This window comes from Besnoitia besnoiti, chromosome XI (assembly GCF_002563875.1).
Source record: "Besnoitia besnoiti strain Bb-Ger1 chromosome XI, whole genome shotgun sequence".
In the NCBI taxonomy this organism is placed as follows: Eukaryota; Apicomplexa; class Conoidasida; order Eucoccidiorida; family Sarcocystidae; genus Besnoitia; species Besnoitia besnoiti.
In genome coordinates, this window is record NC_042366.1 from 746,238 (window position 1) to 761,837 (window position 15,600).

At 58.4% G+C, this 15,600-nt stretch overlaps 2 protein-coding genes across 2 annotated transcripts; one reads left to right on the plus strand and one right to left on the minus strand.

Annotated features, from left to right (window-relative positions):
- Nucleotides 1-407: 407 nt before the first annotated feature.
- On the plus strand, nt 408-3,785 carry BESB_019880 (HEAT repeat-containing protein; the record flags this gene model as incomplete). The annotated part of the gene is made up of 6 exons (XM_029360697.1): nt 408-658; nt 927-1,032; nt 1,456-1,503; nt 1,817-2,148; nt 2,701-3,180; nt 3,683-3,785. The coding sequence occupies 6 exons, from the start codon at nt 408-410 to the stop codon at nt 3,783-3,785; spliced, it is 1,320 nt and encodes a 439-aa protein (XP_029216056.1).
- A 1,332-nt stretch (nt 3,786-5,117) lies between these two features.
- BESB_019890 (chloride transporter, chloride channel (ClC) family protein) lies at nt 5,118-14,590 on the minus strand (the record flags this gene model as incomplete). Its single annotated transcript, XM_029360698.1, has 10 exons — nt 5,118-5,368; nt 5,971-6,046; nt 6,712-6,822; nt 7,037-8,308; nt 8,696-9,463; nt 10,120-10,232; nt 10,813-10,996; nt 11,309-11,967; nt 12,378-12,540; nt 13,091-14,590. 10 exons carry the CDS (start codon nt 14,588-14,590, stop codon nt 5,118-5,120), a joined length of 5,097 nt encoding a protein of 1,698 aa, XP_029216057.1.
- Nucleotides 14,591-15,600: the final 1,010 nt, after the last annotated feature.

A 15,600-nucleotide genomic window follows, 5' to 3' on the forward strand; every position in this document is an offset into this window, starting at 1 on the left:
ACAAGAGTGAAGAAAGAGTCGAGGCTCAGAAGCCACAGAAGATGGGCCTCTTTGCGATGACTGCGTGAGTGCATGCACAGAAAATACGCACATGCAAATGAGCCGAGCTGCAGGTTTGCGAATATTCCAAAACGGTGCGAACAACGGAGAAAAACCTGATGTCTCCGATGCAGACGTGGCCCCCGATGAGCGCAGCAAAAATTGGAGGAGGAGATCGAGTTTTCAGCAGTGTCTTGCTTCCTTCGTTTTCACCTGGTGTCCGCCACCGACGTTCGGTCTGCAAGAGACACGGTCGAGTGAGAGTGTGGCCTGCCTTCCCACAGGCAAGAACGCGGAATTTTGTCCCCGGTTTTTTTTCCCATTTGTTTTCTTTCACGTTGAACCTCTTCACGGCAGAATCTCTCTAGATGGCGAGCTCGAACGACGCCGCGCCTCTGGCCGCCAACGCCCCAGCAGAGGCCGTGGGCGAGTACGTTTCAGAGGGCAATCCGTTCAACTTGCCTTCTCTAGAGGAGCTCGAGGCCTCGATGTGCGACCCCAAGACGAGCATCGTGACGAAGATGGCGAATCTCTTTTCCATCAAAAAGCACGGAGGCCCGAAAGCGGTGAACGTGATCATCTCGTCTCTCGAAAACGAAAAGGGATCCGTTCTTTTCAGGTGAGAAATCTCTACCGAAACGCACGTTTTACCTACGAAAAGTTTTCTTGGTTCGCGACTTTGGAGGAAGGCGCGGCGTCTAGTTTCTGGCAGGCACATCCACCTATGATATGTATGCATATACATACACCTGTGGACTGGTATATGGTTTTAAATAACATCAAACCCTATATATATATATATGTATATATACTCCTCTCTGCATTTTTATCGTTTATCGTTTTGCATTCTAGGCTCTCTCTTTCTTCCATCTTTTCTATTTTCACAGACATGAGGCCGCGTACGTCCTCGGTCAGCTGGGGAGCCGCGACGCGAGTGCGAGGCTAGAACAGCTGCTCAAAGACAGACACGAAGACGAGATGGTCAGACACGAGGTAGGCGCGACCCGTTTTCAGTTTTCCGAGGGAAGCTCTTCCGCTGAACTCTCCCGAAGCGCTACGAGTATTCCTCTAATACACGCGCCTGCACACGCAGCGCGCAAGAAATGCTCCCTTCTGTATCGCTCCTCATCGGGCACGACGACGCTGCGTAGACATAGGCCCGTTTCAGACGCAGCAGCCTCGTCTCTATTCTTCAAAAACAAAACAAGAATCGGTCGCTGTTCCACATTTGTTGTGTTTATCCGAACGCGAGTGACGCGGCGCGCAAGCGTCCAGCTCTCGCGCAAACAGTGGTGAGGTTCACGGCTTAGATGCCAACGCTTCTCTCAAGCGCGGATCCAGGCGTCCGCTTGGCTGGGTGCGTTTTCGCTCTTCATGCATGTATGAGTTGTTTGTCTCTTGTGCTGCTTCCAACAGGCAGCGGAAGCTCTGAGCGCCATCGGCAGCGGCACGTCTCTTCCAGTGGTGAGTTCGCGCATTTTCGCCGTTCGCTTTTTTCGTTTCGTTGTTTGCCGTGCCTTTCCATTTGTTTTTGCATGGGTGCGCGTGCTGGCGTCTTCCTCTGCAGCTTGCGTTTCGTTTTTATCTTCTGGCTTTCCCGCTGGAGCGGTCGCGCGCCCTCGTCTCTTCTCGTCGGTTTTCACCGAAGACAGGTCGAGAAGCATGCACAGATAGTTTCCGAGATACTACACCGAAAGCAGGTAGAATTAGGACGTAGGCTTTCGGACTCATCGGGTTTCTTTCTCGCGCGTCTCTCGCGCGTGCGTGCCGTCTGCAGCTCGAACAGACGCTCCACGACGCGGCGACGCCGCTGCCTGTGCGTGAGACGTGCGAGTTGGCTGTGGAGGCACTCAAACGCAAAATGCAGAGTCAGAGGCAGCGCGCAACGGCCCCTGAGCCAGACTCCGAGGCTCCGCGCGAGAGCGAGGGGACGGCGGTGGCTGCCGAGGGCGACGGCGCTTGGTGGGAACGCAGCGAAGAAGACAGCTTGTACCGCGACCCCGCCTTCAACACCATCGACCCCTCGGAGCCGTACCCCAACTGCTCGGCTAAGGACTTGCCCTGGCTCGCCGCACAGCTCATGAACGAAAAGGAAAAACTCTGGAACCGGTGAGAGCCGGCGAGCCTCAGCGGCCAGGTCGCGGCGCAAGTCGGCCGAAGCCCGCACTTGGCGCCTGTGTATCCCTACGTCTACATAGATATATGTATACGTATATGTGTATCTGTGTGTATATATATGCGCGTATATGTATATTTGCATGTGTACGTATATGCAGGGCCGCAGGCACTCTGTTCAGGCGTGCATCTCTGTGTGCATATTTACGCCGTCTTAGGTTCTTGTAACCACTCCAGTCTGTTTTTCTGTTTTGGCGCTGTATGCCCTTTATCTGCTGCTCCTTGATAGAGGCCCGGAGGCGATCTACGCACCTCCGCATGCGTGCTGTTTGATCGGCCACAATTTTGTCTAAATACACGAACCGTCTTTGGTGCGTGTGTGAGTGTGTTTCTGCGCTGGCGACGCGCCCACCAGGCGGACGACGCGCACGCAGTTTCTCCTTCATGATCCACGCATGTGCTTCCCGCCTTGCGTCCTCTTCCCTCTTTCGGTGTGTGCATCGCGTTTTCCGCGAGTTTTCGTCTCTTTTTTCTCTTCTTGCGCAGCTACCGCGCTCTTTTTACGCTGCGGAACTTGGACAGCTCAGCGGCGATGGCTGTTCTCTCGGTTGCGCTGGCGCGCGACACGTCTTCGGCGCTTCTGCGCCACGAGATCGCGTTTGTCCTCGGTCAGCTGCGCCTGTCGCACTCGTCGTCTGTCTCTGCCGGCGCTGCAGAAAAGCGCGAAGATGCGGCGGCAGAGGACGCGGAGAACGAGGCGGCCGCGCAGAGGGACTGCGCCCCGCCAGACCCCAGCCTGGAGCCGTTTTTCTTCCCGAAAGCAGAAGAAAGGGAGGTGCTGGACAAACGCGCGGCGTGCGTCGCCGTCGAGGCGCTCGCGGACTGCCTTCAAAACGCCCGCGAACACCCCATGGCCAGGCACGAGGCGGCGCTCGCCCTCGGCTCGCTGGGCGCCTCTCCCGAGGCCAGCGACGTGCAGTGGAAGGGCGGGAAGCGAAATGTGCAGGAGGCAGTCATTGAGTTCCTGTAAGCGAAATGGACTTGACGTGGAAGGCACGCAGCCGCAATCCGCATACCAAGCTAGTTGTTCTTATAGCTCCTGTAGGGCAAATGGAGGTCACGCTACAGGAGCACAGCTGCACAGTCCGCACAAGTACATCGGAGTACGAATATATTTATATGCATGTATAGTCGAGTAGCGAGGCACACTTGGTGCCTGCCTGCTGTATAAACACCCAGGGCTCCACGTGCGTGCGTGAAAGCGAAGGGAATGCCCTGGTCAACTGCTGAATGAAAGAGACACTCTGGGGGAACTCGCCAGAATGCACGCGTACAGACGGCAGCCACCGACGCCGCGGACAGCGCGCTGAGTGCGGCGCGAGAGATGAGAGTAGACTCATGCATGCATGCACGCAGTTTCTGTTCAAGCAGACTCGTGACCTCCATCTTTTCCTCCAATGGGGTTTGGACGAGGCTCGTGGACGCGTGTATGGCTTCCTGTGCGTTGTCGGTTTTGCGTTTTTTTCAGGCAAAAATACCGCAACGACCCTGATCGCGTCGTGAGCGAGAGTTGCCTCGTGGGCTTGGACTGCATGCAGGACGAGCTGGGCCTCGAGCTGGGCGTCTACTAGATTTGTCTCCCCTTTGAAGCGAATTTTGTACACTGACTGCTCAGCGTCGTTCACAGTGGTTCATCTCGCGTGGCTGCGTTCCCCAGCATCTCGCCCTCCTCGCAGTCCTGCCTTTGTGGAGTTCTCTTGTGGCAGTTGTTCGTCTGCGTTCGCTCGCGGTTGTTGTTCTAGTTTGTGCTGCGCACGGAAGGCAGCTCTTTGGTAAGCTCGAGTCGGGCTACTGAGGAAAAGCCTCTGCGCGGATAACTCAGCAACTGAGTTCGCGAAGCCTCGCGTTTCTCTGCACAGACTCAGAGATCTGGAATATGGCGGCGAGTGCCCCCGCCGGCAGCCTCTCCGCACTGCAGTCTCTCAGGAATAGCTCTCCGGCTGTAGCTCGCGCCTTGTGGCAACAACAGCAAACTCGAAAGCGCGCGAGACGGCCTCCCCCGGGTGCCGCATTCTTTAGACTTTGAGTCGCCAGCACAGTTTTCGAAGGGTCTTGCTCGTCTCTCTTGTAGACACACGTGCCACGCATCAGAGAACTAAGCCGGTGAATCGAACTGAATCGAATTTATGGCCAGTCGTCATCGCCGGCTCCTCTAGCAGGACGCTGCCACGCCATTCAACGGCGTGCAGCTCTGAGTCCTCGTGCGCGTATCGAGCTTCTGCTGGAGCGAAGCATGCGCAAAGCCTCTTCTGTGTCAATCGCTAGTTCAGCACAGCCGGAGAGCGATGGCGCTCTGCAAACGCGTGCAGAACCGACTTTCGCCGCTGCTTCAGTCTCGCGCTCAGGAGTTGCTTCTGTGAGTCTCTCATGTGACGCCCGCGTCGCCGCCTACGTTTCTCTGTGCTGCCTCGCGGCCTAGCAACCCCCGGGTACCGGCGAGATGCTTCATGAAGCTGACGCACCAAAGAACAAAACTTAGTCCAAAGGCCAGCTGCTTTTCAAATGACAACAGTTATTGGTGATGCGTATGGATATACGGCAGGCGCACCGAGAGGCTCATCGCTTGTCTCGAGCAAGCGACTGCTACCCCGCCGTTGGGGGTCGCGATGACGAAAAAGCATGCAAGGATGGCGAGAGCTCGGCTTTTTCACGCGCGCTAACTGTAGCACTGTATAGAAACGATACATGCATGTGAGTCGCATGCAGCGGAATGCGAGAGAAAGGCGCATGCGACCTGGGACCGTGCCCTCGAAACTGCCTTGTACTTCATCTTTTTGACTTGAATACACATACCTAGACACATTGAATGAACTGCCACCCGAGCGCTGGCAGAGCAAATACAGCGTTCCGAAATCGGGAGTGAACGCCGGAGCCCGCGCACCTCCTCTCTCTGCGCTTCTAACTCATTCTCTTCCTCTCGCGTAGCTCACTCGCACCGCCTCGGTCCCCGCCCGCGCATGCGCCTCCTCTCCCTGCCCCCCACCGTGGCCTCGAAGCTCGAGACTAAACAGGCGCGCGACTTCGCCTTTGAGAAGCGTGAAAAGCTGAAAAGTCTCCCACACTGGACCTGAACTGCTTCGCCGCGTGCGACTGCCTCCGAGCGACGAGTGCACCGCGTTGTCTGCGTGGAGTAAGGACTGCTTGGTGATGACGCCTGAGAAAAGGTGGAAGCCAAAAAACACAAACGCGCCTACAGCCGGAAAACACGTCGACTCGAATTCGCACTGACCCCCGGTGGAGAAAACGCTCTACTCGTGCAGTGACGAATGTGTTCCACGCAGCACACGGCGACAGCGGACATGCGTGATTCAAACGAGCCACCGGAAGTATTTCTACATTTGCGTGGGTGCCTTCATAAACATATAAATATACACAGACAAATTTCTGGGTACGAAGAGTCTGTCAGCGCATAGGAGATGCCCCTACATATATATATATATATATACATATATAGGTGCAAGCAGACAGCAACGGCGATTGACTGTTTGAAGCACAAATTCGTTCACGAACTCCGAATTCATTATCTGCGGAGAACTCATGCAAACACTTCCATAAAAGCTTCCTCCCCTCTGTTTAAGCTCAGACGCATCGCCGCCGTAACTTCACAGCTGCTCATGGCAGAGTCTAGCCACGCGTCCTCTCAGTCTCTCAGAATCTCTGCGTGTGCAGACGCCTGCCGCGATCGAATTCGGATTTTTGGTTCGTTTTCTCCGCGGCGACGCCCAAGAGGGCCGCAGAAGACGCAAAGTTCCTTACCGACGAGCAAGCCCTCGTTATCCGAGACAAAGACCTGTCCTAGGAAGAGCATGGTAAACATGAAGTGGATTTTGCTCTGCACAGAAAGAAAAACACACTTACGGAGACTAGACGCCTTCACCAGACAGCGCGCGTGCGGCCGCCTGCATGCTGCGCGCTCCGTAGAGATTCACTCGCCACGGTGCTAGCTTCTGTGTGGAGGCGCGAGGCTCCTCTCTGCTGGCCGTGTAAGTCATGCAGAGAACGCCGCCAAAGAAACTGAGGCGCGCAGATCCTCCCGCCCACGACCACAGCCCGACTAGAGGCATCCCAGCGAGAACTCATTTCTATGCGTCCATGCGCACAGACCTACACTCACACCTACATGTATGTGTGTATGTAGGTATACAGTTGTACGGAGTCACATATAAATATTTATTTGTTTATTCTTCTGCGCATTTGCGTGCAGAGGCGCGTGAAACCGCCGTGCGGACGAATACGTAAGCCGCTGCGTAGAGCTTGAGTTACACATGCAAACGTGCATCCGCATATACACGTAATTTTACGTACGCATATATGTATATATATATATATATATATATAGATTTGATATACATGCCTGGAGTGCGTATCAGAGGTGACCATTTTGCGCGTTCATCCAGGCAGCCTCGAGATCAGTCCAGATCCCGATTTGCGTGGATTTCCCTCTGGGACCGAGTATTCGAGCTGCTATGTTCTCTCTGCAGCACCTTGCCCACTTACCACAGGCGTCTCGGGAAGCACGCAGAGAGGCGCAGCGTCTATCTCCAGGCGCCCCCAGTCGATTGGCAGGCTGTCGAGGTAAAGCATTTCCGAGGGCGAGCACACGCAGAGCTGCGGAGAAAAACATCGAAGGAAGACAATGTGCATGTTCACAGACGAGATGCAATGGCACAGAACTCCACACAGTTGAGGAAAATCGCTTTCAATCAAGCGATACAGAGTGGAAACGCTTGCGAAACACACAACCTTGCGAATAAGATTAAAAAACCGCACCCAGCGTACGTCTGAAGTCCGACGAAAAACGCTCCCAGGACTTCAGCCTCACCATGTGCCCGAGCACCCGCCACACCAGAGCGTCTAACGCTCGCGCGTTCTCTTCGTCTTCTCTCGTTGGCGCCTTGCGGAAGCCACCGCGCTCCCCGCTTTCTGCGTCGCCTTCTGTCGCTTGCCGGTCGACGTGGTTCCTGTTCTCTGGCGTCTCTCTTCGCAGCCCAGCGCGCCTGCAAACGGGATCGCCTCGCGAGCTGGATGCGTTATCTCTGCCAGGCGGGGAACGGCCTGGAGACCTCGGGCGCAGAGATGCCGCATCGGGATGTGTCTGGTGAAAGACAGACATACCTCCAAGGGACGAAGAGGAGCTGCCAGCGGAATTCAAGCAGAGCGACGCCTGCGAACCGTTGCGCAGTTCTGAGGACGCCATGGAGAACGACGACTCAGGGGGGGAAGGAGAGGCTGCGAGGAAGGTTGGAGCGCCGCGCCGCGCTGCGCGGCAGCTCTGCGCTGACGGCGGGCGAGAAGGGGACATTCGCCCGCTCGTTGCTTCTCGCTGTCTGCGACCGCAACTGCGTCGCTTCCTCTTCTGATAGCCGCTGTCTTCTTCCGCCCCCCTTGAAAGCCTTGCTTCCTCCGGAGGCGAAACACTGCGGCGGATGAGATCGCTTCGCGGCTTGGTGTCTTCCCCTTCGCCCTCACTCTCGTCGGCCGCCTCGTATACATCGGATATTGAGCTATTCTCCCTTTTCTCGCTTCCGTCTGCTTCTCCGTCGCCTGCTGGTTGCAGCAGCTCTCCTTCACAGTCTTCTGCTTCATCCCGATCCGGTGACAGTTCGTACGTCCTTGCTTCTTCGGTTTTTCGCTCGTCACCTCCCTCTGTTTCACCTTGCCATTCTCTGTCGAGACTTTGCCCGCATCCCCAACGGTCGTCTGCGCTCGCGACCGGCGCGTCTCCGCCTCCCTCGCTCTCTTCACCCAAACTGTCCCTGCGTCTCCGCCGCAGCCGCCTCCGTCGTGGTGTGGCGTGGCGGGGGGCGGACCCGGGCGAGAGCAGCAGTTTCCTCACTTTTTTGCCGAGTTTCTTGAGCGAATTTCGCTTTCGCTTCTGGAGGAGCGCGCCGACGTAGCGCGAGTGCGAACGCGCGAGTGGCGAGAAGGCCAAGGAGGAAGGCGATGGCGCCGTTGCAGAGAACGAAAGACGGAGGGAAGACAGGTAGCCGTCGAGAGCCGCCAAAGACAACGCGCCGTCGACTCGAGGACGCGCGACACTCGACACCACAGGAACAGCCACCCCTGAGTAGAGGAGACGGCACAGGATGAGGTCCTAAAAAACAGAAAACGTGCACAGAAATGACAGCAAACGCGATGGAGAAGCAATATCTTCGAGAGTCGCCAGGCCTGCGGCGCTCTTCACACGCCTAGCAGCACGTATGTACGCATAAAAGCCGAACGATTCCTAGGAGACAGTGCGCCGGCGGCGACGTGGAAACAACTTGCATGGAACGCCGTCAGTGCAGGAAACGCGGAAACTGCGCATGGCAGTTGACGTCGAAACTAAACTTGTGTGCGTGCGCGCCGCGTATGGGCAGCCGGCACTCGCCTCAGCATGCCTGTCCCCACAGAGACACACGAGTGACCACGCAGCGCAGACTCAGCTACGGAGCCCACGCGCGGCTTGCCCGATATTTGTGCTTGCATGCCCGCGCCTCACCAGAACAGTGCCGTTTTCTTTGTCCAGCGCCACAACGAACGTCTCCGCTTCCTCGTCTTGCTCTGCAGGCGGCACGAAGACGTCGGATAGCGCAAATCCGCGCTCGCCCTGTCGCACATCTTCCTCTACCTGTATCACACTACTCTCCTCGTTCTGCCGCGGAGAAAGAAAACCCTGCCCCTGACACCCGACGCGCCTCTGGCCTCGCTGGATTGCAGGCACACCCGAGGCGCTTCCCGCAGAAGCGGTGACGAAGTCGAGGCGGGTAGCTGCTTGGTCCTCGCGCCGTCGCGCTGCCGCAGCCCGGTCCTTCGCGCCTTTGTCTGTTTTTTCGGCGCCACAGGAGTCTGCAGAGTCGCGACGGCAGCCCTCTCGCTGTGCTTCGTCGTGTCGCCAGGCGTGTGGAGGAGAAGTTGCTCCACAAATGTTCGGCTGAGGGGCTCCAGCCTTGCCTGGTCCGGACCCCCCCACGTCCTGCAACTCGACTGCTCCTGTGCTTCGCCACCCTCTCCTTTCTTCTCCGCGCCTCGCTCTCCAGGCTGCCTGACTCCGACTATAAGCTGCGGCGGCGACGATGTCCTTCGCCTGCAGATTGTAGGCGTACTTGGATTTCAGTTTGGGCACGTACGGCAGGTCTTTGATAAGGAGCATTACGTCGTAGACCGAAATCGTGAAGAAGCTGTTGACGCCGTAGGCCATCAAGACGGAGAGCAGCACCGGAATCATGTGGCTGAGTTTCCCTGTGAGTTCAAAAACAATCACGCTGACCTGCAGACACACATACGGAAACGCACTCCAGCATCCAGCCGAAAATGAGCGCGACAGGCGCGCAGAAGCAAGAACATTAGCGATCGATGCGGGAACAAAGACGAGTTTGAGCGCGAAGCTCTGAAGAGGAGAAAACTAGTGAAAAAACGTCTTCCAACGCGAGCGCTCGCGGCAGACGAAGCCTCGACATCGGGCGCAAAACGCATGCGTCCCTGGGCAGCCACATACTGAATTCACAGATAGAAGTTGGCACTTTACGGCAACGACCAAATGGATAGCTCTGCATGCAGAGCTGCAGCTGCGTGAGACGGCGCAGCGCATCACAACGCCAGACGAGATCGCGAAGTACCGCGGAGACTCCGCCCACCCAAGGCGCCTGCCGCTCGTACGTGGATGCAGATGCAAAGAAGCAGAGATAAAACCGCATGTATTTCTGCACATCTGCGCCGGATAGCGCCACCGCATTTGCAGCGTGTATCCGCATGCGCGCGCGAAAGCATCGAGCTGCCTGCGCCCGGTTCACACGCAGCTGCGCTTCTCTCTACGAGCCCACGAAGGCGCGCAAACAAGAATGAAGCGCGCAGAAAGATGCTCCTGGAAGGCGAGTTTCGACGCTTGCGCGGAGCGTTGTAGCAAGGCGGAGGACGAAGACCTACGCTGATGGTCCGAGTCGTGCCGGCAGCGAGGGACGCCGCGCCGACGAGCGCATAGGCGGCCGGGGACGACAGGCTGGGGCGGAAGCGGTGCAGCACAGAGCCGTACAGCCGCCCTGCAGCAAGCGCGAAAGCACGCATGCCGCCGACGTGAGAATATTTTGACAACGCGAAGGAGAACCTCTACCTCGCGGAGCTGCCCATACAAGGCAGCTTAGTCCTGTACAGAGGCGCGCGCGCGTGGCGGTGCGACTGCGACGGCTCAAGAGCCTGGATCTGAGCGGCGCGCCGCCGCAGAAAAGCATGCGGTAGAGTGTGGGGAGAGGAAGATGAAGCTAAGCTAGCAATTACTGCGTAGAAGTACCACACAAACGCGCTTGGGTACGCATACGCGGTCTACCGCGCTCAGGCCCCACACGAAGGACGCGAAACCCTAAGGAAGACACGTGACTCCCGCTCTGTGTCGCTACACCGTTCCTGGTAGCCCCGAAAAAAGTGCAGGTGCGGACGCCAGCGGACTGCGAGCGCAGTCACCTCGGCGCTGACTCCTCTCCGCGGATGCAACGAGAGTGACGCTGTGATCACTACGCAGCACAGACCTCGCGTACACCGGCGAGGTGCACGCGGCAGGGCCTGAAGGCCTACGCGAGCGTCTGCCTTAGTGGAAATTCTGTGCATCCGCGGACAAAGTCTCACCGAGCGCGGCTCCACAGACGAAGATAGGGGTGAACACGCCAGCAGGTACAGGGCAAGCGACGGAGAGAATCGTCGCGGCGAACTTGAAGACGGCGAACAGCGCCAGGGAGAGGAGCTCGTGACACCCCCATCGGTCTCTATTGAGGTTCTCCACATCGAAGAATTCGCCCAACTTCAGCCGATCCTAGTGCAAGAATGCATAAAAAAAAGACGCAACACCACACAGACTGCTCATATCTGCGTCGCTGCTGTGGAGCTGGCGCAAGACAAAAAGCGGAATCGCCACGGGTCAGCACCGACACGGTGCACAGCTGCGCTCGCCGCTGCGTACTCAGTTGCGCTCCAGGCCGCTTGTCCACACGAATTTTTCCCCATGCCGCACCCCGCCGCCGCAGGTCGTCTCCTCAGCTAACACGCACACTGCCGCGCATGCATGCTGCTGTGGCAGGTGAGCCGCGACTCGAGAGTTTCCTTTTCTATCTGTCTGCCGCCTCACCTCGCTCTTGAGGACGACCGAATGGTTGCTGATGAGATTGAGCAGGAGCATGACCGCACAGACGAAGAAGATTTTACGCAGGCCTGTCGTGTACGCGTGGCGCCTGGCAAGCTGGAGGACTTTGCTCGCGCTCCAGACGAACGTACCGCCGAGGCAGCCGCAGATCGCGCCGAGGAGAGCAAAGTTGAGGATTTCCCACGAGAGATCGAAAGCCGGCAGCTGCGCGCCCTGGTAGAGTTGTTCGATGGGCGAGAACGTCTCGTGGAGGAGGCGGAAGGTGAGGACGCAGAAGATGCAGCAAAAGTAGCTCTTCCAGAGCGCATGCACGAGGAAAAAAGTCGCGGTGACTTCAATCGAAAACAAGACTCCACCAAACGGCGTACCGAAGGTCGCTGTGACCCCTGCAGCCACCGCGACGTCGAGAACCGAGAGGAGCTTCGACGGCGAGTCGACGAGCGCGCGGAAGCAGGGCACGAGACGGCATAGCTGCGTCGCGATGATGGACGACAGGTGCACAAAGGGGCCTTCTTTCCCCACGGACAAACCGCCGCAGATGCAGGACAGCAAGCCAATGCACCGTGCGAAAAACGTCGGAAAAGAGAAAAAACGCGGAATAAACGAGCCCGACAAAATCGTCCGCAATTCGGGAATGCCAGAGCCTACAGAGAGAGACAGCACACAAGCCGCGGCAAAATGTGGAGTGAGACCCAGCGACGGTCTAGAGCGAGCAGCGCGAGAAAGACAGCCAGCCCACACCAAGCACGAAAGAAAAAGCAGCGACGAAGAACTGTGACAGAAACGTCCACGCACACAGAGTGCGCGAGCCAAGACGATAAAGACGCAGACAGGAACGAACGCGGAAACGGGCTGTCAAAGCGCAAGCCCGGCCCTTCCGAGGCTCTATGTGCCGCCCCCCCGACACCCCCTCCCCCAGCCGGCAACAGGAAGCCCGACACGCGGAGACAGGGAGAGGCCAGACCGTGCCGACGCTACTATTGTCTTATAGGAAAGAGAGCAAGCGTGCGTGAGAGCGACGTGGCTCGGCGTTTCGCTCTTTTCCCCTGCTCACCTTGACTCTGCGGCACGAGGAGACAGCACCCCGCCGCCACGACTGCGCAGGCGACGGAGTACGCCAGGATCGCGGCGTAGGAATGCCGCTGAATTGAATTTTCTTGAAGAGGAAGTAGAACGAAGTCGACCACCCAGTCCAGAAAGTAGGACACCAGCGCGGTCTGGAAAAAAGCATGCAGCAGCGCCAGTCACATTTAACTTTTTGATGCGTCCGCGCACCAACGCGGGCTGTGTACGGAGCTGCAGGGGGAAGGCCGGCGTTGCCACATGCGAACAAACGAAACCAGAGGGAGGTCGCTTGAGCCTCACGCCTCCCAAGAGACGCATCCGCCGTCTGTATATCTCAGCACTGAGACGCCCGCTGTTGCCGAGCCTCTGCTCCCTCATTGGAGCACTCGCTGCGTTCTTTCGCGCCATGCGAGAGCTGCAGAAACGGCAAGCCCCTACGGAGAGGTGCTTATGCGCGTAATATACGCTTCAGCAGCTTACCCCACTATGCTGCCTAGTAGATCACACGCCACTCACGCACACATCTTCAAACATAGACTACGTATATGGACAGAGGCGTCTGACCGAAGCAGGGAGCACACAGTCTTCTCATCCGCGCGGATGCACGACCGGCCGTTCGCTGGAAAGCAGCCACGCAGCACGGCCTGAATCGTTCTGGGAGGACAGAAGTAGGCGGCGCGAGTTAGTGCGGGTTTCTCTTACCAGCACCCCGATGAAGACGAGCGCCATCCAAAAGGAAACGCTTTCGCCGCCAGGGAGCGCTCTGCCGTCGAGGAGACACCGCCGGCCCCCGGCACAGAGGCCGCGAGGGCCGCCGACTGGGCGCGAGCCTGCAGACGGAGTTTTGCCTTCGGGCGACAAGGGCATCGAGTCTTCCTCTGGCGAGTGGGACCCAGCTGCCCGCGCCGCGGGATCTGCGTGACCGGCAGCCGACCTCGGCGACCGCGCCGTGGCTACCTCCGCGCGCGGGTTCGCGCTGTGGGGTGCCTCGTGGACTTCGTCGTAGGCGGCGTACAGATCCACGATGTTCACGCTGAGCGCGTGCGCGCCGCTGTACCGGTCTGTCGAGAGACTCCGCCACACCCGCGAACACTGGCTGCACATGTTGGCGAGCTGCGTGCGGAGACTCGCTGGCGAGGAAGCCTCGGGGGTGCGCCCGAAGATAAGGCCAGAAAACCATCCCGTCCAGCCCGCCTGCGTCACGTGCGCGGCGCTCTCGCGGCTCTCCGTCCGCAGCGTCCCGCCAAACGCGGCGCCGTGGCGGAGTCGAAGCAGGCGCCTGAGGAAGACGCGCCCTCCACCGGCTTTGCGCGCGCCTCCCTCGCCTTCTTCACCGGAGAGTCGAGGACTCAGACCCGTCGCGCTGTCGTCAGAAAACCCCGCGTCGAGCGTCAGTCGCTGATAGATGTTAGAGAGTCTGCGACTGGACTTGCTCCTTCGCCCGCCGGCTGTGAAGCCGCCCGCATGCGCGTCCGCGGCTCTCGCAGGGAAGGCGAGCGGCGGGACGGTGTCCAGACTTCTTCGCCTCTCGCCAGCGCCCTCCTCGGCCTGCCAGCCGAAGAGACGAAAGCGACTCCTGTGAATGCCGCATCCCTCATCCGCTCCAGAGAGCCCAGAGACATAGGAGGAGGTCACGGGGATCAGCGCAGGCGAACAGGGCGCAGGCGCGTCGACGTCGAAACCCATCTCGAGACGAAGAGGGAAAAAAGAGGCTTCCTGCTCGCGCGCGCCTGGGTGAGACGCGTTGGCGGACCCCGAGCCCGCAGCACACGCCGCACCGCCATCGCCGTCATGCCAAAGAAAAAACGGCAGGTGGCGGGGCTGCTGCAGCTCGTCCCTCAAGCGGGTATGTGGCACTCGCCAGCGGGAAAAAGAAGACGGCGGGGGGCGCAAGACACGCGGCGGACTCTTGCGCCGTCCGCGGCTGGCCGCTGCGGCCTGCGGGTGAGGAAGGAACGACGCGGAAGAAGAAAAGGAACACTGAGAAGACGGAGTGGGCAGCTTCAGATACGCAGACGAGCAGGGCTGGCGACAAGGGGCGACGGCACGCGAGCCTCGTGACGGCGAGTCTGGACAGAACGATGCGGAAACCCGGGAGTCCGCGCCCGGAGCGTCAGCTTTTTCGAGCAAAGGTAGCTCGCGCGAGACTCCATGATCCGGCGAGCTAGTTGGCTCGCGGGAATTCTGAGAAGAAATGGTCATCGTTGGAGCGAGGCAAACGTGGGCGCCCCCCGTCTCCTGTCAGTCGCTGCGCGCTTGCTCCGTTCTCGCAATCTTCATTCGTTGTCGCGTTGCTTGTCTGATCTCCCATTCTTTCGGGTTTTTCGCTTGTATTCGGTGTTAGCCTTCGTCTCAGTCTTGCGTGCGTCGCTATTGCTCTTTTATCACTACTTGGTGCACTCGTCCTTCTCGTAAGTCGCCTCCGTTGGGCTCCGTAAATCTCGGTGCAGGCCCTCTGGGCTGAAAACACATTCCTTCCAGCAGTATTTTACACGCCTGGCCAGCAGAGAGATGCGAACAGGAAAAAACGACCCAGGAAGATCGGCAGGCGGAAATCACGGCAAATAGTGAACGCGGGAAACGCGTTCACTGGGGGGCGAGTGTTCAGGGCGCAAACCGCGGGCACACACCCGCCGTCCATCGTTCAAAATCCAAGTCTGGCTGCTCGCCTGTCGCAGCCCCCTGATCGAAGTGCGTTGGGGGAAGCTCACGAATTAGGAAAGCAGTCGGAAATTCCGTAGGCAACCTGGGCACCCAAGCAGCCTGGTATCCGACGTTCGCCTTAGCACAGGCGTAGCCGACCAAAGACATGCGGCAGCGCCGCCAACAACCGCGTGACTGAGTTGAAACGACTGGATTTTCGCGCGGACAAAGGAAACCCGTAGGTGCAGTGTGTAGAAGTCAGCATTCCTTAGGGCGACGAAACGGATGAGAGGAGAAAAAACGACCAAAAGGCAGCTTGCGTCCCGTAGTCACTTCGGCCGGAGCGCCGCAATAGCGTCGCGGTTCCGAACAACGGGCTCGTTGGCTGCAAACACACATTGACAAAGAGCTGGACGAAAACACGCTCCTACTCGGCATGAAACGGACGTAAGTTCTAGTTCTAGCGTGCTCTCCTCTGTGCGAGAGCGCCTGAAAGCCAAAACAGAGGACGCTCGGCTAGAAACACGAGATAGCCGTAGCCGCGCCCCTGTCTGAAACCCAAGGCGTGC